Source organism: Candoia aspera, chromosome 8 (genome assembly GCF_035149785.1).
Source record: "Candoia aspera isolate rCanAsp1 chromosome 8, rCanAsp1.hap2, whole genome shotgun sequence".
NCBI lineage: Eukaryota > Metazoa > Chordata > Lepidosauria > Squamata > Boidae > Candoia > Candoia aspera.
The window spans coordinates 15,642,035-15,662,411 of record NC_086160.1 but is presented as its reverse complement, the minus strand read 5'-3'; the positions used below and the strand labels follow the sequence as shown (position 1 = coordinate 15,662,411).

The following is a 20,377-nucleotide window of genomic DNA, read 5'->3' as shown; positions in this document are numbered from 1 at the left end:
GTTCAAAAGCATCAATTCTTCGGCACTCAGCCTTCCTTATGGTCCAACTCTCACAGCCATACATTACTGCCAAATATTAAAGGTGACCAACGAATCTTAACTGGACATGGTTTGTCATATCATCTAGCACAATATTATAGATAGGTGCCGTGGCATGAAAATGCTTTTTGTGTATTCATGTTTTAATGGCAGTTTGTAATTTATAATGAGAGTTCTAATATTTTAATATTGTAACTTTCAGTACAATTTTGCAAAGTGATGAATGGTTTTGTTTTGAAATTGGCATCATCTAAAAGGTTTGGGCTGGATGGAGAAAAATGGGATTTATAGCTTCTCTCACAGACAAGAGTTAAAAGCTATTTTAATTCAACTCCATGCAGTATTGCCTGCTTGCCAATTCAAGCCTTGTTATCTAAGCCGGTAACACCTTCAGAGCAAATCACTTAGAAAACAAAATTCCTGTTTAGGAGTGAACTTTATTTTTGGATGGTAATGGAACTTAGAATTATTTGGTATTTGCCAATATGTATCTCTAGGGAGGATTAAGAAAATAAAACTTTTGGGCAAATTGAATAAGATAGCTAATGAAATGTTTCTCTTTTATTTAATTTTTCAAAAAGAATGTTTTTTAAGCTAGGAAACTATTCATCTGAGTATTATATATATCAGTCCTCATGGCTATCCTTTTATGATATTATAAGTGCCTATTCTTAAATACGTAGGGTTTTTAAAATCAGGAATTAATTTGTTAGCTTCATAACTTTTTTAGATGTGCTATATCTGAACTTCTTTCTATCATGTTTGAATCTTTCTATCTTTTTTTTTTAATCTGTTCAATTGTGTCTGATTCTCAGAGACTGCCTGGACATGTCCTTGCAGTTTTCTTGGCAAGGTTTTTCAGAAGTGGGTTGCCATTGCCTTCTTCCTAGGGCTGGGAGAAAGTGACTGGCCCAAGGTCACCCAGCAGACTTCGTGCCTAAGGCAGGACTAGAATGCACAGTTTCCCAGTTTCTGGCCTGATGCCTTAACCACTACACCAGACTGGCTCTCTTTATATCTTAGTGTCCTTCAAATATCAGTCTCAATTTATCTATCTATCTATCACTGCCCATCTCCTCCCACCGGAGGGACTCTATACTTCAAGTATACTACAAGTATACAATCTATACATGTACCAAATTTCTGAGGCTTACAGGGTGAAAGGCTGGAGATGCTAAACCTCTTTTTCCAGAGGCCCTCTGAGTCTTCACACACTGCTTTGGGGTAGCAGTGTAATAGTTTCTTCCACAGGTGCCTCATCTGGTGTCCACCTTAACCCTGGTGCATGAGAAGGACGCCCCGTGCCATCTTTCTGGCTCTTAAAAGGACACACTACAAAAGTTGAAGTAAGTTCTATAGTGCAATCTCCTGGTCTTATACCACAGAGGTGAAGTGACTAGAAGATTCAGCCCTTTCTCCCTTCCTTTGGGAGGTAAGCAAATCTCACAAGAGATAATAAAAATAAACCTTTATTGCAAAAGAAACAATTTAAATATTAAAATGCAACATTTAATGTTGAAAAAGAGCAAATTACAGAGCTGCCCAGATCACAGTATACAGCAGCTTGCAAATTAGTGAAAAGAAGAAAAATCCCCCTCCCCGATAACTCCAGTGCTCTAGATAGATCACAAAGTGACCCTACTCTATTACAAATGAAGCCTCTTTACCAGAATCTCTGAAAAGATACTGGAGACGTTTCAAATTATTACAGACCACATGAAGACTGTGAAGAAAAAAAATGTGTTTTCTTGAACATAGTCTGAAATATGAATAAAGGCTGAAATTACACTCAGTTCCATAATGTATACAGATAAAGAACATGAGACAGCACAGCACGGCAAACAGAAATTTTAAAAAACCTAGCAGAAATTCCTGGCTTCAAGTATTTCCTCATTTCTACAGAACTTCAGCAAAGGATCGTTACCTTGTCGTGGTGCTGGAGCTTGAGCACCTCAATGATGCCATGAGCTAAACTGTGAAGGGCCACCCAAGACGGGAAGGTCATGACAGAGAGGTCAGACTAAATGCGATCCCTGGGGAAGGTAATGGCAACCCACCCCAGTATTCTTGATGTGAAAACTAAATGGATCAGTACAACCAGAGATATGTCGGTATACCATCGGAAGATGAGACCCCCAGGTCGGAAGATGGTCAAAATGCTACTGGGGAGGAACAGAGGATGAGTTCAACTAGCCCCAGACGTGATGACGCAGCTAGCTCAAAGCCGAAAGGACGGCTAGCAGCCGATGGTGCTGGTGGTGAACAGCGAATCCGATGTTCTAAGGATCAACACACCATTGGAACCTGGAATGTAAGATCTATGAGCCAGGGCAAATTGGATGTGGTTATTGGTGAGATGTCAAGATTAAAGATAGACATTCTGGGCGTCAGTGAACTGAAATGGACTGGAATGGGCCACTTCACATCAAATGACCACCAGATCTACTACTGTGGACAAGAGGACCACAGAAGAAATGGAGTAGCCTTCATAATTAATCGTAAAGTGGCTAAAGCAGTGCTTGGATACAATCCAAAAACTGATAGAATGATCTCAATTTGAATTCAGGGCAAGCCATCTAACATCACAGTGATCCAAATATACGCCCCAACCACAAATGCTGAAGAAGCTGAAGTAGAGCAGTTCTATGAGGATCTGCAGCACCTACTGGAAAACACGCCTAAAAGAGATGTTATTTTCATCACAGGAGACTGGAATGCTAAGGTGGGCAGTCAAATGACACCTGGAATTACAGGTAAGTATGGCCTGGGAGAACAAAACGAAGCAGGACATAGGCTGATAGAATTTTGCCAAGACAACTCACTCTGCATAACAAACACTCTCTTCCAACAACCTAAGAGATGGCTTTATACATGGACTTCACCAGATGGACATCACCGAAATCAGATTGACTACATCCTTTGCAGCCAAAGGTGGCAGACATCTGTACAGTTGGTAAAAACAAGACCTGGAGCTGACTGTAGTTCAGATCACGAACTTCTTCTTGCACAATTTAGGATCAGACTGAAGAGATTAGGGAAGACCCACAGATCAGCTAGATATGAGCTCACTAATATTGCTAAGGAATATGCAGTGGAGGTGAAGAACAGATTTAAGGGACTGGACTTAGTAGATAGGGTCCCGGAAGAACTCTGGACAGAAGTTCGCCACATTGTTCAGGAGGTGGCAACAAAATACATCCCAAAGAAAGAGAAAACCAAGAAGGCAAAATGGCTGTCTGCTGAGACACTAGAAGTAGCCCAAGAAAGAAGGAAAGCAAAAGGCAACAGTGATAGGGGGAGATATGCCCAACTAAATGCAAAATTCCAGAGGTTAGCCAGAAGAGATAAGGAATTATTTTTAAACAAGCAATGCGTGGAAGTGGAAGAAGACAATAGAATAGGAAGGACAAGAGACCTCTTCCAGAAAATTAGAAACACTGGAGGTAAATTCCAGGCAAAAATGGGTATGATCAAAAACAAAGATGGCAAGGACCTAACAGAAGAAGAAGAGATCAAGAAAAGGTGGCAAGAATATACAGAAGACCTGTATAGGAAGGATAACAATATCAGGGATAGCTTTGACGGTGTGGTCAGTGAGCTAGAGCCAGACATCCTGAAGAGTGAGGTTGAGTGGGCCTTAAGAAGCATTGCTAATAACAAGGCAGCAGGAGATGACGGCATCCCAGCTGAACTGTTCAAAATCTTGCAAGATGATGCTGTCAAGGTAATGCATACTATATGCCAGCAAATTTGGAAAACACAAGAATGGCCATCAGATTGGAAAAAATCAACTTATATCCCCATACCAAAAAAGGGAAACACTAAAGAATGTTCAAACTATCGAACAGTGACACTCATTTCACATGCCAGTAAGGTAATGCTCAAGATCCTGCAAGGTAGACTTCAGCAGTTCGTGGAGCGAGAATTGCCAGATGTACAAGCTGGGTTTAGAAAAGGCAGAGGAACTAGGGACCAAATTGCCAATATCCGCTGGATAATGGAAAAAGCCAGGGAGTTTCAGAAAAACATCTATTTCTGTTTTATTGACTATTCTAAAGCCTTTGACTGTGTGGACCAGGACAAATTGTGGCAAGTTCTTAGGGGTATGGGGATACCAAGTCATCTTGAATGCCTCCTGAAGAATCTGTATAACGACCAAGTAGCAACAGTAAGAACAGACCACGGAACAACAGACTGGTTTAAGATTGGGAAAGGAGTATGGCAGGGCTGTATACGCTCACCCTACCTATTCAACTTGTATGCAGAACACATCATGCGACAAGCTGGGCTTGAGGAATCCAAGGCTGGAGTTAAAATTGCTGGAAGAAACATTAACAATCTCAGATATGCAGATGATACCACTTTGATGGCTGAAAGTGAAGAGGAACTGAGGAGCCTTATGATGAAGGTGAAAGAAGAAAGTGCAAAAGCTGGCTTGCAACTAAACCTCAAAAAAACCAAGATTATGGCAACCAGCTTGATTGATAACTGGCAAATAGAGGGAGAAAATGTAGAAGCAGTGAAAGACTTTGTATTCCTAGGTGCAAAGATTACTGCAGATGCTGACTGCAGTCAGGAAATCAGAAGACGCTTAATCCTTGGGAGAAGAGCAATGACAAATCTCGATAAAATAGTTAAGAGCAGAGACATCACACTGACGACAAAGGCCCGCATAGTTAAAGCAATGGTGTTCCCCGTAGTAACATATGGCTGCGAGAACTGGACCATAAGGAAGGCTGAGAGAAGGAAGATCGATGCTTTTGAACTGTGGTGCTGGAGGAAAATTCTGAGAGTGCCTTGGACTGCAAGAAGATCAAACCAGTCCATCCTCCAAGAAATAAAGCCAGGCTGCTCACTTGAGGGAACGATATTAAAGGCAAAACTGAAATACTTTGACCACATAATGAGAAGACAGGACAGCCTGGAGAAGATGTTGATGCTAGGGAGAGTGGAAGGCAAAAGGAAGAGGGGCCGACCAAGGGCAAGATGGATGGATGATATTCTAGAGGTGACGGACTCATCCCTGGGGGAGCTGGGGGTGTTGACGACCGACAGGAAGCTCTGGCGTGGGCTGGTCCATGAAGTCACGAAGAGTCGGAAGTGACTAAACGAATAAACAACAACAACACAGAACTGCCCTGCTTCAGTTATCTGGATTCCTCTAATTTCCTAGGATGGTCTAAATGGTGATCCAGAAGCTGTTGGAGAGGTAGAAACCCCCTCCCCCCCAGTTCTTTATTTAGCCTTATTCAGTAGACTTGTGCCCTTTGTTTTAAATCATAATCAAACTGCATCCAGTAAAGAGAGGAGCTGGGATATCTGCTGAATGACAAAGATGCCCCTCTCACTTAAGGGGATGTGGATGAATCTTCAGTCTGCTGTCTGGTGTGCAAGCTACATCCACAGCAATAACTGACGGCATCATTTGTTTGATTTATTCCTCTTTCCTTCGGCTGTAATTGGGTACTGGTGATTCCTTGGGAAGTAAAGCTGCTGGCTGCTATCTGAAGGTGAGAAGACTTGTGCTATCCGTGAAGCCCTATTCCAACTGTGCCGTAGGAAATACCTTCTAGGTAGGGAATGGTCTTAATTCAGCTTGTAACATTTGCCACAAAGGCATACTGTTACAAGACATCTTTTGAACGTGGGTTCTCTTCTGCAACTGTCAACAACATAGAACCCACCTAGGGAAAGCCAAGATAAAGCATTGAATGTTTCTAAATATTATGTTTTGTCTTCCTATTAAGGAGCTTAAAAGTTACAATTCTTTATAGGTAGGGTTTTTTTTTTAGTTATTACATCGATTTTTATGTTTAACTCATGTTTCCTTGGTCAGTAGGTACATGACATCTACTGAAAGACACGAACTAAGAAAGTTGGCAGGAAGCACTTTGGTACTGCAATTCAGTTTAAAGTAACCCTGAGGAGTGAAGCAGAAAGCAGATAACAAAGTGTGGACTTGCATTTTGAGTAGAAGTACGAAAAGGAGTCATCGTATCATAGCATTAAAAGAAATCCTTCTGTTTTAATAAGGATCTAAACACACAGCATTTGGGGTCTCTGACACCAAGTGACTGTGTTGATGTGATGACAGAGAATAGTCACAACCTGGCTGTGGGAGTGTCTATGGAAGAAGAGGAAGTTGTCCATTTCCCTACAATTAAAACCTCAAACCGATCCTAGAAACAATTATTTTCATAGCATGAATGTTAAGAAAGGAATTTCAATGGGTAGAGGCCAAGAACATAATATATATCATAATATATAGTATATAATATAATGAAGATGACAAAAATGGATGTGCTCTAGCCAGGAGATCCATAGGGTTATCTGATTGCCTCGTATATGATAGACCATTATATAATTATTTATATTATTATATACTATATATATATATACACACACACATTATATATACATTATATATATTATATAATCCTATAGAAGAGAATATATGTAGCTCTGGAATGAACGGTGTGTTGTTTGTTTGCAGACGAGTGAGTGTGGAGTTTGCTCCCTGTTTATATACAGTAGCTCGCCCCGCCTGGGTTGGTGGGGGTGTGGTTTTCTCCTTGGTAGTCCCTTGACTGGGGTACTGTTTTCTGCTTGATCCCTGCTTATCTGTTTATTGGCTGCTGGAGAGGAGTGTTGCAGTCTTTTTGTTTCCTTCTTAGCTTCTTTTATTGTCTTTTTTAAAAAAATGAACTTTATTCAATTTCAACTCTTTTGAATGATGTGTAAATGTGATTTATCTCTAAGATAAGCAGGGATTTTGTTACCTTCCCTGGTGTGCAGTCTGTATTCAGGTTTGGTTTGTTGCCTTTACTGTTGTCTTTATTTGCTGTTTTTTTTAAACATTAATATGCGAGCTGCCTAGAATTATGTGAGTGACTGATATGGCATATAAAGGAAGAAATGAAATAATGTTCATCTCAACTTTAAGATGGGAGAATTCTGGGAGGTGAAGTCCACACATCTTAAAGTTACCAAGGTTAAGAAACATTGATCTAGAAAATGATATATTTCTGCCATTTTTTAAAAAGTTAAAATAAATGTAGGTACCAAAAGAGCAATAATCGTTTATTTTCTTTTCCTTTGCAGTCATGGACTTCTGCCTTGTAGATCGTTTTGTGAAGCTGCAAAGAAAGGATGTGAACCAGTCCTTGCAATGGTCAATTCTTCTTGGCCAGAGTTCCTTGCCTGTTCCCAGTTCCATAACAAAACTAAAAACAACAATGCCACCAACGTCTGCTTCTCCCCACAAGGAGAGAAATGGAAAGGATGTAAGTTTTCTCTCTTTTTTTTAGGCTGTGCTTTTAGCCAGAGTAAAACTGTGATGTGACATGCGAAATTAAATATTTTTTTTAAGGGGGGGAAAGCAGTTGGGAAATATTGAGCAGGCCAATAGAAAGAAATAGGCAATTTTCACCAAGTAGTTATTCGCTAAAATAAGAACAGAAGCTGCTGCTGATTGTTACAAAAAGTCAAGCAAGAGATGCACAAAACTTAGTCATTTTACTTTGCTAAAGATGCAAACTGAGATAAGTCTAACTTTTAGTTGAAACTAAATGCCAGACCCATATCATTTATCATGGCTTGGAGGTTTGCATCAAGTACTGAAATTCACATAAGGTTAAATCTGGGACATTAAATTTGCTGGTAGCCCTTGAGATCTGGGGCATCTCAGAAGCTAAACAGGTCAGCGTTAGGTAGTACTTGCATGAGAAAAATCCAGGGCTGGAAGAAAAAGTGGTAAGTTAAAAAGATATTCAGGAAAAAAAGCAATGGCAAACTATTTCCACATAATGCCAAACAAACCTCATCGAATTTTTCATGAATTGAGCTTGAGTTGAAGGTAGAACCGATTAATAGGCTGGGTCCATGCATCATGCTAAAACATAAAACACTATTTACAGAATGGCTGGGTTCATCCGTTGTACAGCCCAAACCAACCACAATATTGTTATGACTTGATTCATTTGTTGTGCTAAGCCATAATGTGTTTGATATGAGATTAGCACAGAGCCATTGTGGTTATCATGACTGAGTCACAGTAAATTGTGATTCATTCTTTCAGTAATTAGCACAACCATAGTTTAGTATGATTGATAACTTGCATGAACTTAGCCAAAACTTAACATGTAGGAACACAAAATCCTGGCATCCATAGGAGATTGTGGTTAGTATAGTCCTTTCGTATTGTATATGAAGTGGATTTTAAAGGTGGGTAGATATGTAAATATTTTGTGGTTCAATCAATGCATTTTTTGCCAAATTGGCCTCAATCAAATAAACAGAATGATACAAAAATCACTAGAATAGAGCTTTTGTGTCTAAGGGAACCTTTATTTGTTTGTATTGACATCTTTGTCCTTGCATGATACTGAAGCTGTTTTAAAAGTCTGAAGCCTCATTTGAAAAATTTGAGAGGCTGTGTTTTGTATCTTTGGATCATAAAACCTCTTTTTCACGGATGTCTTATAAGCTTTTAGAGTTGATGCTCTTAGAGTATAATACCATGTGTTTTAAAAGAAGAGATGAGAAAAGATTCAATAGACACTATCCTTGTTCCTCTCTTAAAAGAAGCATGCTATAAATTAATGACACTAAATAAAAAATGTCCATTTAGTTCAAGGATGGGTCTATACTATTTTCCTTTAGCAGTAAGGTAGAAATACCAGCAGCTGGTAGACTGGAGACTAGGGCATCAGTCTTCTAACACTCACACACCCACACATTATAAATATTAATATCTCTGTATACTTCCCCTCCAGGGGCATCCATGGGAGGTCAGCGATGTAGAAAGGGTGGGGCTTCGCATCTGCTGTTTTGACATTGTTGACCCCTCCGCATGGATGCTCTGCCCACTTCTTCAAGCATCTCTAAACCCCATCCTAAATATTACTCCCATCGTAAACATTCACTGACATATGTTACGTTCATTTACTCCCATCCACTCGTTGCAAACTGCTCAGAGAATTTTATTAAGAAACAATGCATAAATGTAACAGACTTTGACAGGGATCAACAGCCGTACCGATACCAGAGACACTGAGGCTTGGGATCTCAGAGAAATCCTTGCTGAGGTGGCTATATTGTCTCTAACGGTGAAGATGCTCTCTTCCAGTCTTTTTTTAAACAATAATCATTTTTTTATTATGGAGTGTTTGAATATAATCATCATCATCATCATCATCATCATCATCATCATCATCATCATCATCTGCCCTGGTGTGGTGTAAATATTTCTACAAGTTTTTCAGATAAGATGTCAGCTTGCATAGGAGTGAAAATCAGGATTCATCAATCATTCTTCCTGCTTGCTCCCTATGACCTTGCTTACTTACTCAGAAAAATGATACTGAAATGACATTCCTATGTCACCTCCCTAGAAATTTAAAAAAAATATTCACATGTTTTTCTTCATATCCTCCCTCTGCATCCTTTATATCATGCATTCTTTTAAGCAATCCAGGTTAGACATGGTCTTTAAAGCATGATTAATGAGGAAAAAAATAGCTCTGGAATCTTTTTCATTAGTTTATTTACAGCATCACTGGAATGGCCTGGCAACACCAGTTTTGCCCCAAATTTCCATCATTGTGTGTTACCCCCAGGATATGATTTAGGCCAAGTTAATGCTGCTGTATTTCAATCTTCAATCAATCAGAAAACAGAGATAGCACAGGGTCATGTTTTTTTCAATTGCCACAGCAAGGGCTAAGTTCCATCAAAATTCATTTTAAGCTTAAAATAATGATTACTGAATGAATCCTCTTAGTATGCTAGGCCATGTTTGTTTAATATTGGTTTATTGAATAAACTACAAACGGCATGTTGTGCAGGCTGGCCTCACTTCTCAGAGGAGATCAGCTTCCTGCCTCTTTCATGAAAGGTGGGAGAAAGAAAACTAGAAGCTAATGGTTTTGAATTGTCTATATGCAAAGCTCCTAGCTGAAAACAAAACTACTTGTTGGAATTCTTATGCTATCACCATAACCTTTTTCTTAATAAAATATACTAATTAGGACAAAGACTTGCTCTTTAGATCTTTGTTTACAGCCCTGATTACTGGTAGGGAGTTCCGAAGAGGACAGCAAGTATCAGATATTAACCCATTCTATATGTTTTATACACCATAGTGACTGTTTTTATTCCACAGGCTGAGCTGAAACCAAACAATCCATATTGTTTGCCCAGAAAAGTTCCTTGTAGATGAGTGGGGATGTGTTGTAGATGGAGGCATTGGAAGTTTCCATGTTGGTTTTAAATGGTTTTTACAGCTTTTTAAAAAATTGTTTTTTATTGTTGTTTGTGAGCTTCCAGGGTTATGTTGCATATGATGGGCAGCGATATAATTTCTTAGACTTTCTTGTACTAACAAATGTTACTGAATTGTTATGCTTCTGGGTGCAATTCGTAGCTGCTGGTTATTACCTTTAAGGCTCATTTTGGCTAAGAAGCTGGGTATCCTCAAGGTTGCTTGCTCTGCATGGAATCTCCTCTCTAGGTACTAAGCAGGTATAAGATTGCTTTGATTTTTAGGAGCAGGAAAGGACAACTTGGTACTAACACCTAGGTGGACTCTCTGTTCTAAAGTGAGTCAAAATAAAGATAAAAAGGAGCTGCCATTTCACAAGAAAAATGCCTTTTTGGCTCAGTCCTTGCCTTCTCCAGTATGTGTCTCTGCAACAGGTTATCCATCACAGCATGCAGCTCTTGATGTACTGTAAAAATGGTTGCCTACATCTGCCATAGAGGTGAAACCAACCCATAAGGTTTGGGTTAATAATTCCTTTCTTGGTAGCATATTTCCATCCTATAACGGAAAATGACCGTGCATAGAATAAGGAAATCAGGAGAAAAAGGTTAGGTAACATACAAAAGCTTTAAACTAAAAGTATAGATATAATTAAAGGACATTCTGTTAGAATTACAAACAAGGTGGGGAAGAAACCCTGGATTTTTAGGGAAAACTTGTCCATATTCTTTATCTTTCATTGCTCTCATATAATACATTCTACAGAATTATTTCCTATGTTGATCTTTGGTACCTGGAATAAAAAATGCTGACCTGATTTTTTCCCCTCAGGTTGATGATGATATTAAGGTAGCAACAATATTGCCTTGACATAAAGAAAATTGCAATTTTTGTATATAATTGTTCTCTGCTTCCCTGTATGTATGTATGTCACTAACCCTGCTTAGCTTTTTCAAGATCAGTCAAGACTGGAGGTAGTTAGTATTTGGATAGATAGAACAACATGGATGTGACCATGTAATCACCAGAAATTAAGCTCAACACGAACGGCTGTAGCAGCAAGTACAAGTGCAGAAGGTCAAGTCTAGATCAGAAGTCTTTATGGTAGTATAAATCTCACTCCACTGCAGCAATGTGAGAGCTCAGAAAAAAAAACCAGACAGGCTGACTTCAAAAACCAAGGTTCCATGCAGATAAATCCAAGATCTGGGAATCAGAGCTGAGTGCAGTCTTGTCCTGCTCCAAAGGTCAGTCAGGAAATTAGAAGCAACATACATTCAGGAGGTCAAGCTCAAGAAGAGTTGTTTGCCAATGAACTTCTGTGCCTTCCATGCCCTTCTATTATGCCACTGCCCATTTTCCTGAGTTGTGCCTCGCTTTTTCAAGGGTCCTTACTGAACATGTCGGTTCCGCTCCCTTGATCTTTATGTAATGTGTGAGGGCTGAGCAGGGCTGCAACTAGGTGGGGGGCAACTGGGGCATGTGCCCCAGGCGCTGTGCTGGGGGGGCACCAAAATAGGCGTGGAATCCATGTTTGCCCTGGGTGACACAGACCCTAGTTTGGCCCTGGGGCTGAGGGTGTTTTCCTTCTCTAAATCGGGATTCAACCTGTAGCTGTGCTTCTGTAACAGGTGGCCAATTCCCTGATGGCTGCAAACTTGCAGGCCCATCTTGCAAACTTGTTGCAAGACAACAAGTCCTGTCTCATCTGCAGATATCTGAGAACATGCTGTCCCTGGAGTTGCAAGGTCAGAACGTACCAAGCCCTGTACTTCCAATTCAGAGTTGGACTCATCAGACAGGCCCATAAGAGGGGCCTCATTTTAAGGTTGCTTGTGACTCACAGGGAATAACTGTGATTCACAGACAGTGCAGCTGTCACTGTATATGATCTCAGTGGAATGTACTATTTTTCCCAGCTACCATATACTGCATTAGGTTTTTCATAATCCACAGCACAGAACCTAAAGAGAAGATGTGGAATATGGGCAGCAAAATTGTGGAAAGCCAATATCTTTCCATATTGTCAGTTTGATCATGATGTTCCTTACCTTCCTAGCAGTGGCATGCATTGCGGGGTGGAGATCAAAAAAGGCAAGATGGCAACTGTGGCAGTGCAACTAAAGCCCTGATGCTTTTTACATGCAACATCACTGTACATCCAAAAGGGACCTTGACCTTGCTCCTGTGACCCTATTATGGATGCTACTGCTTCCTTGACTTGCAAATTGTCTGGATCTTAACAAAAGGGAGGGCATTTTCTTGCTGCTGCATGATGAGCTGGACTAGATAAGGAATGCAAAAGAGATGAATTTTGAAAATGGAGTTGGATCCACACAACAATAGAATAAAAGCTGTTATACTCTGCTTTAGGTAGGGTGTGGGACATCTTAGGAACCCTGGTGAGGGGAGCTTCTTATGATGTTGCTGCTGTGGCTTGATCACTTGTCTTCTCTTCCACCCCAGCCACGTTAGTGCAACATAGGATATTTGTGGTGGGGCCAGCAGGGTAGGCAGAATTCAGCAGGTGAATTGAACTGGCTAGAGATGGGCTTTGGAAAGCTTTGCTTCACTTCTCCCTATTATTGCAGGAGTTAAAGGGATCGGAGTCTTCCAGTTAGCCCAGCAGTGTGGAAGGCAGTGTACTGGGCAAGGGGACACAGGCAAAAAGGGAATTGCTGCAAATAAAAACAGGTTGCTACAGATAAGACACATGGCAATATTGGCTTTATTGGTTTCAGGTCACATGAGGTTTTGGGGTAGGTCCAGATCCAGTTTGCAAACCTGGCCAGCATTTTAACTGACTTCTTAACTGTTTCCCAGCCCACTGGTTGGAGTAAAAGCTCCCTGGAGTGCACAGGGAGTATGTGGCATGACTTGATCATGTGCTACATAGTCGTCCATTGTGGGGAGATCAGTCCTTGTTCCCCTAAAGTGGCCCTTAAGGCCTCTTCCACATTGGTGCCTTGCCAAGGGTCCCCATCTTATAGTGCCTGTTGCTGTCATGCTGTGCAAAATGAGATTCTCCTAGGATTGGAGGTTCCCACTGCAACCATGGATGTCCCAAGGAAATAGAAATGAAACTGTATTCAGGATTTCAAAAAGAGCAACATAAGAAAAGGGATCCTGAAACCTTGCTATTGATTGAGAAAGACTCATCTCCAGTCACACGACGGCTGAAAAGAATCAGCTTTTTTTTTAATCATATGGCATAGCAGTTCGGTGTTCGTGCTGATTTTTCTTGCTGGGAAATTCTTGTGAGGTCCAGCAGCCAGATGTGTAGACTATTTAGCTGTGACAAGTCACGTTGCTCAGGGTGCACCATGAGGAAGCTGTTGGCAGAGTGCTAGAAAGCATTTGACCCAGGAGAGATTAGAAAAGTCACACACCAGGCATTTCTATAAAAATAAATTTATTTACAGAAAGCACAAAAATATATTTACAGGCTTCTGCATTCTCACAGGCTCTCAAAGAGATGTTTACTCTCTACATGCCTAAAGAGAAGGGAAATCTGAAACTAAACCAAGTCCAGGCAAGGTTCCTCCCCACTCAGTGCAACTATTAACATCTGAAAAGAGGACAATTAAATTCAACCTCTTCACCCGGCCAAAATCATTAGTTACCACAGTAACCTTAATCTGTAGCAGAAAAACAATATACTAATAGAAGCTAGTCTATGTTGCACTGAGTTGGGCTGAGAGAGAGGGACTGGCCCAAGGTCACCCAGCAAGCTTTCATGCCTAAGGCAGGACTAGAACTCACAGAATCCTGGTTTCTAGCCCAGCACCTTAACCACTAGACCAAACTGGCTCTCAAGAATCAGCTAAGAGACAGTTTCATTTAATGGTTCTTAAAAAGCAAAAGGATGGGATGGGTGGTGCAGCATTAATATTCTGGTTTGAAACAAACTGGTCCTGTTATTGTTTCTCAAAAATAAATCTATGTCTTGTTTTCCAAGTAAGAACCATCTGCCTCTTTAGACAAGAAATCTTGTTCCAATGTGTCTTTACGAATAAACTGGAGCAAGCTTTGAAAACCCTGGAATTTTGCAGAATGCTGGCTTAGAGAGAGGGCTAGCAGTGACCAGAGAAATTTTGCTGGGAAGTCTTTGTTCTAAGAGACAACCCCAAGCTGTGAGTTCTTTTTAATGTGGATATGCACCACAGTGCTTTGATTCTATGGGGGAAAAAAACCCAATTTGCACAGGGTTGAAGCCAGAACAGTTTTATAATCTTGGGAGCATGGACGTCTATGGGACTTTGGGGTAGAGAGAGGAAAAGCAGAGTGTTTCTTTTTCTTGCTTCCATTTGTTTTATCACTGAACAGAAATAATCTGTTTAAGGTGGAAAGGATTGATTCAAATGTGCAAATCTGGAAAGATATAGTATTCCATGGCACTTTACTCAAATAGGTGAGCAAACCATATCTGATCTGTCTATAATATGGTTTGAAACACACACACACACACACACACACACACACAAATGATTCAGTTGGTATCTTTGCTAAAACTAGAAATAAACAATAAAATATGATTATAAGCATATGGGAAAAGAGAAGATGTAAGTAAAATGTATTAAATCTGCCATGTCAATATATTGCAGGCATGTAAAAAATATAGCTTGTAAATTAAAAAGTATGTTTTTATACCTACTAAAATTTAAAATGCATGGGACAGTATACATGTATTTGCTGGAGCTACAAACCATACAAAACTATTAACCTGTTGCTTGTTTTTCCTTTTTCAGTGCTTTGCGAAGAAGATGAGAGCTTCTTGTGCAGAAGCGGGATTTGCATCCCAAGGATTCTGCAGTGCAATGGCTTTAATGATTGTGATGACTGGAGTGATGAAACGCATTGCAGTAGGTTGCCTAAATGCATTAGACGGTATATTAATGGAAAGAACAACACTGCAGTTGTTAGAATGGACGTGGAAACAAATGTCATCCCCTGTATCCGTATAAAAATTTATACATGCCTATTTTAGATTTCTCTTTCAAAGATGAACTGTTTAATTTGGTTGAACCTACCCATTGAATGTTCTTATAGAATATGCTTTTTCATTTTACTTTTTTAAAAACATTTCCCTAGCTAAAATTTCTGCAAAAATGCAGATGCAGTTTTTAAATATCTGAATTATCATTTCACAAAAAGACACCCCAATAAATTTTTGCCAAGGCAAAACAAAAACAAAACACAACAAAAACATCTGACCCATCAACACAACCATTCCGTGGGCTCTATCGTATATTCCAACCCTCATGCCTGGTGGCATAAACAGGTTAGTTTACCAAGGTACTTTTCCCAATTTGCTGTCCTGACCCACTTCATTGCAAACAGCAAATTACGATATCATAGACAAAGAAAAGTTTGGCTTATGTAATAAATGTCAAGTCATATAAAGTTTTTTTTTTCCTCTCCAAAGTAATTCTCAAGTCTTTTCAACAACATGCTGCAATCAATTCTATCATGTTATTCCTGCCTGACCTACTGGATTGTTATTGTTACTGTTGTTGTTACCCTCAATTTCCTTCTTAAGGAGATTAAGAAGTTGACATACAAACCAAAAACACATACACCAATAAAAATAGTTTAAAACTCAGCTAATAATATTGGAAGAGTAATTAAAATACTTGCCAGCCCAACTTAGAAAGACTGGCTAAAGACAAAGAGAGTGATTCCTTTCATAAAAGTGGAGTCTGTGGGAGCCATAAGGAAGGGTGTCCCATAGTTTGTGAATAAAGCTGCAGAAGGGCGTCTTGTGTGTGTGCAAACAAATGAACCACTGAAGTCAAGGCCAACTTGAAGAAGGCCTCTCCTGCTGACTTTAGCATCCTTGCAGGTTCATATGAAGGTATGGATTCTCAAGTAGTCCAGCTTTGAGCCTAGTCCAAAAGTCAGAATCATCACTTTGAATTGTCTGTGTGGAAAGCAGTTGAACGATTAGAGTACTTGAGAACTCAGTGAGGATGTGAGAAAAATACATTCCATGCTAGGGATTACTAGAAATCTACCAGCATTTCAGTGCCTTTATACAAAACTATGGCATATCCACATCTAGAATAATGCATACGGTTCTGATTGCCACATTTGAAAAAGTTTATAATAGAGCTAGGAAAAAATAAGAAGAGGGCAACTAAAGTGATGTGTGGAATGAAACACCATCCCCACAAGAAAAGATTCTTTAACTTGGGAAAAACGGCAACAGAAGGGGACATGTTTCAGCTGTTCAGAATAATGCACGTGTGGAGAAAATGCACACAGAGAAGTTTTTCATCCTTCTCTCAAAATCTGGGGTAATCTTGTGAAGCTGTTTGGAAAGAGATTTAAGAGAAAAGAAAGCATAGCTTCATACAGCACATAATCTGTGGAATTAATTACCACAAGACATGGTCGTGACACCAACTTGGATGGCTTTAGGAGGGAACTGGAGAAATTTATGAAGGATATGTCTATCAAGAGTCATTAGTCTGGAAAACTCATTTGCCTCTCAGATAGGGGCAGCTTGCTTCCAAATACTAATCGTAGAGGAAAGATGGGGGAGGAGTCTGTCTCTAATGCTTTGTGGCCATTGGCCACTGTCAGAAACAAAACACTGAACTAAGATGGATCTTGGCCTGATCCAGCAGGGCCTCTATTAGGTTCTTAAAAGAGTCCTGATAGAATTATGCTGAGATAATCTTCCAGATATGCCTGGAATTGTTAGGTTACCACCTTCTTGATTACCATAGTCAGAAATGGTGTATTTGAAACCAGCCAGTTTCAATCTCCTAGGCTTCTGCATGAAGAGAAGGTAATGGCCTTATAATTGCCTCCTTAAAGCAGGAGCAGGTTTTTGTCTTACTTGGAAGAATGCATTAATTACCTCCTTTCTCCAGGACAATGTGATTGCACAAAAATAGTGCTCTTCCACAACATTAGAATCCAAATCAAGGCAAATTCAACTAACTTTATTCATAAGAATAATTAATCAACCACTGACTATTCAGATTTTTATAGAACAATCCAATAGTATTGAAAAAAAACCTACCTTTATTGTAAAGTTACAGTAACAGAATCTTGCAAGTCTGAAAGCACCTCTCCACTCCTTTACTTTTACTTTCCAGAAAGCTAGGGAGGGTCCCTTCTGAGACTCTTCCCACACCTTTTTTCTTCTGTGGGCTGTGATATCTTTTGCATGACAGTTGTCTAGTCTGCAGCTCTTCCTCCTGTCTCCCAAGGTCATTCCCGCATACCATTACAAGAGCTGAGTAAGAATTCTGGTCACCATTTGGTAGAACGGTATAGTTTTCATAGATGTTTTCCCCTCCACATAATCAGATGTATTGGGCAGAAGGAATAATAGGTCAGATAAAAGAAATCTGAATCCAGGCCAGAACTGTAACCTGAGGAAATGTCTCAGACAAGACCTTCCCTGGTTCTCAAGAAGATGGGCAGGAACTCATTCAGTTTAGCAAGATTCTGGAACTGTAACCTTATAATAAAAGTAGTATTGGCATTCATGACTTGAAATTGTCCTATTTATGGTTAGAGATGTAACTCTTACTGTAAGAGGTAGGATTAGAGTCACAGAACCAGCCTAACTCCCTTCCTTTAAAAGAAAGGCTTATGGTGGCTGCAGTTAACAGCCAAGTATGTAGCTTCCCTATGAAAAATAGTAGTAGGAGTTGAGGTTAGCTGGTATTTCCTTTTACTGCAATTTCAACCTTTACCTGTTTGTTATGCTGCTGAAAGAATGAAATGATAGTGTTAATTTAAAAAGTTATCTGATAATTACTTTGTAAAATAGCAGAAAATGAGTTAATATTTTGCTTGGGGGAATAGACTCCCTTAGTTCAAACAAACTAAGCTTTTAAAAAAATATTTCTATTTTGCAGATTGCAGTGAAGAGGCATTCCGCTGCCACACTGGGAGGTGCCTCAATTATACCTTTGTTTGTGATGGTTATGATGACTGTGGAGATCTTAGTGATGAGCAGAACTGCGGTAAATGAAAAATATATCTTAAAAGCTTAGAGGGAGAGGATTAACCTCTGCTCCCCAAAGAGTGGGATTCAGGCAGCATTAGATAATAGGCAGTACCATAGAAAGCTATGCTTGTTCTAAACTCAGAGCCCCCTGTTTCCAGATTCAGTTCTGGAGCAGACAGAAGCCGAGCATTAGCACAGACTTAAAAGATCATACTGATCAAAAGGTTTAAAGGCTTGTTATTCATGTTCTCTGCACATTATTCAGGTCTGGTGGAGGATCCTTTGTACCCTTCTAGAGCTAAGCATTTGGGCAGCAGGTCCCACCTTGATACCCCTTGTATTGTATAGCTTAGTCAGTTGACCATATCAAGAAACAATGATACTCATTATAGCAGAGTTTCTCAACCTTAGCAACTTTAAGACGTGTGGACTTCAACTCCCAGAATTCCTCAGACAGCCATGGCTGGCTGGGCTATTCTGGGAGTTGAAGTCCACACATCTTAAAATTGCCAACATTGAGAAACACTACATTATAGACATTGCAAGAGGAATCTCCCATCCTTTCCCTTCGTTCCTTTTTTTCTGCTATAGAAGGAAAATCTAGAGCAGTGTTCCGGTGGCTTCTTCCGGTTCCTTTTCTTATCTTTGTCCATTCTTTTCCTTTGCATTTTTCTCAGGATGATTTCTGCCTTATTCTAGCAACCTGTTAACCTGAAGCTTCCCTTTTCAGAAAATGGGTTAGGTGTAACATCTGCTTAGAGGAAAGTAATTGGTGGATATTTGCCTGCATTGCCAGCCCAGGACTAAGGAAATGCACTGCAGTCATTTTGTTCAACTGAGGGCCACTTTGTGAGCCCCAATTACTAAAAATACGACCTGGAAGGTGTCTTCAGCTAATCCCTGGCTCTGTCTGACAGATACTGTCTTCATCTCTGGTAATTCTTCTGGACCTCTTGTTCTGGTCCTACCATAAGCGATAGAGGCACAAGCCACATTGCTGCTTTCCATGGAATCAGACATGAGTTGTCTCTTCCTATAATATCATCTCCCCAGGAATTGTCTCTTTTGGAATCAAGGACTATATTTTTGCCTTGGCCTACAAAGAAAGATTTTTTCCCCTCAGGATTATTATTCCAAGATATTTAAAATAATTCAAGCACCAAATAAAACTCCATTTTAAAAGTTTATATAGATATTCTACAACCTGTAAGAAGTTTATGAGGCTTACTCCAATTATTTTATGTACTTAATATAATCGTTTATCAAACTGATGTACTATATCAATAAAGGTTGGTCCAGGACATTCATAATTATCAATGAAACATATCACCTGCATTAAATAATAATAATCAGTCTCAGGCCATTTATATATTTAGAATGTCCTTCAGTTGCTTGTTGACAGGCCATATCAAATTAGACAGAAGGGGAGGTAAAGGATTGATGACTTCCACAAAGTATCTTGATAGGTTATAATCCCATGTGTAATAACCCTGTCTGAAGGATTCCATATTTTAGTCCAGTTAATTAAAACAAATCCTTATTTGGCTAGAATTTGTTCCATAATTTTCCATTGGATCAAATCAAGGGTCTTTATGACAACCAACAAGGTTACCATTGCTGATTTTAGTTTTCTGAATGGTTATCTCAATTAGTAATTTAATATCATGTAAGGCTTGTGGCCCTTGTATGGAATCGGACTGAGCAGGATGGATAAGCAAAGGTAATATCGTTTGTAATCTACATTCCAGGGTCACTGCCTGCATTTTGGCATCAGCCTTCAGCCTGGAAATGCACAGTCAGTAGAACATTTACCAGCATTGAAAATCATTTATATTCGCCTCATTAAAGGAAATTGGAAAAACTTTATTCAAAATATCCACATTATAAACCTCCAGCAATGGAGGAACAAAAAAGTCAATATCTGTCTCACAAAGCTGAGTAGGATACCCATGAGGATCAAGAGCTTTTCCTGCTTTCACTATTTAATAATGTAGATTGTTTCCTGAAGAGATAAAGATACAGCCACCTTTTATCCTGTTAGACTTCGTACCATAAACATTTTGCAGGATAGAGGTAACTCTTCCTAACATGGAAAATGCAGTGATAAG

The 20,377-nt window shown here is 39.7% G+C and overlaps 1 protein-coding gene across 1 annotated transcript in view; it reads left to right on the top strand.

Annotated features, from left to right (window-relative positions):
* CORIN (corin, serine peptidase) overlaps positions 1–20,377 on the top strand; it is a 141,980-nt gene that overhangs the window by 66,528 nt on the left and 55,075 nt on the right. Inside the window, exons 5-7 of the mRNA XM_063310346.1 lie at positions 7,141–7,322; positions 15,049–15,162; positions 18,178–18,285. Coding sequence (XP_063166416.1) covers positions 7,141–7,322; positions 15,049–15,162; positions 18,178–18,285 — 404 coding nt within the window. The remainder of the gene's footprint in view (positions 1–7,140; positions 7,323–15,048; positions 15,163–18,177; positions 18,286–20,377) is intronic.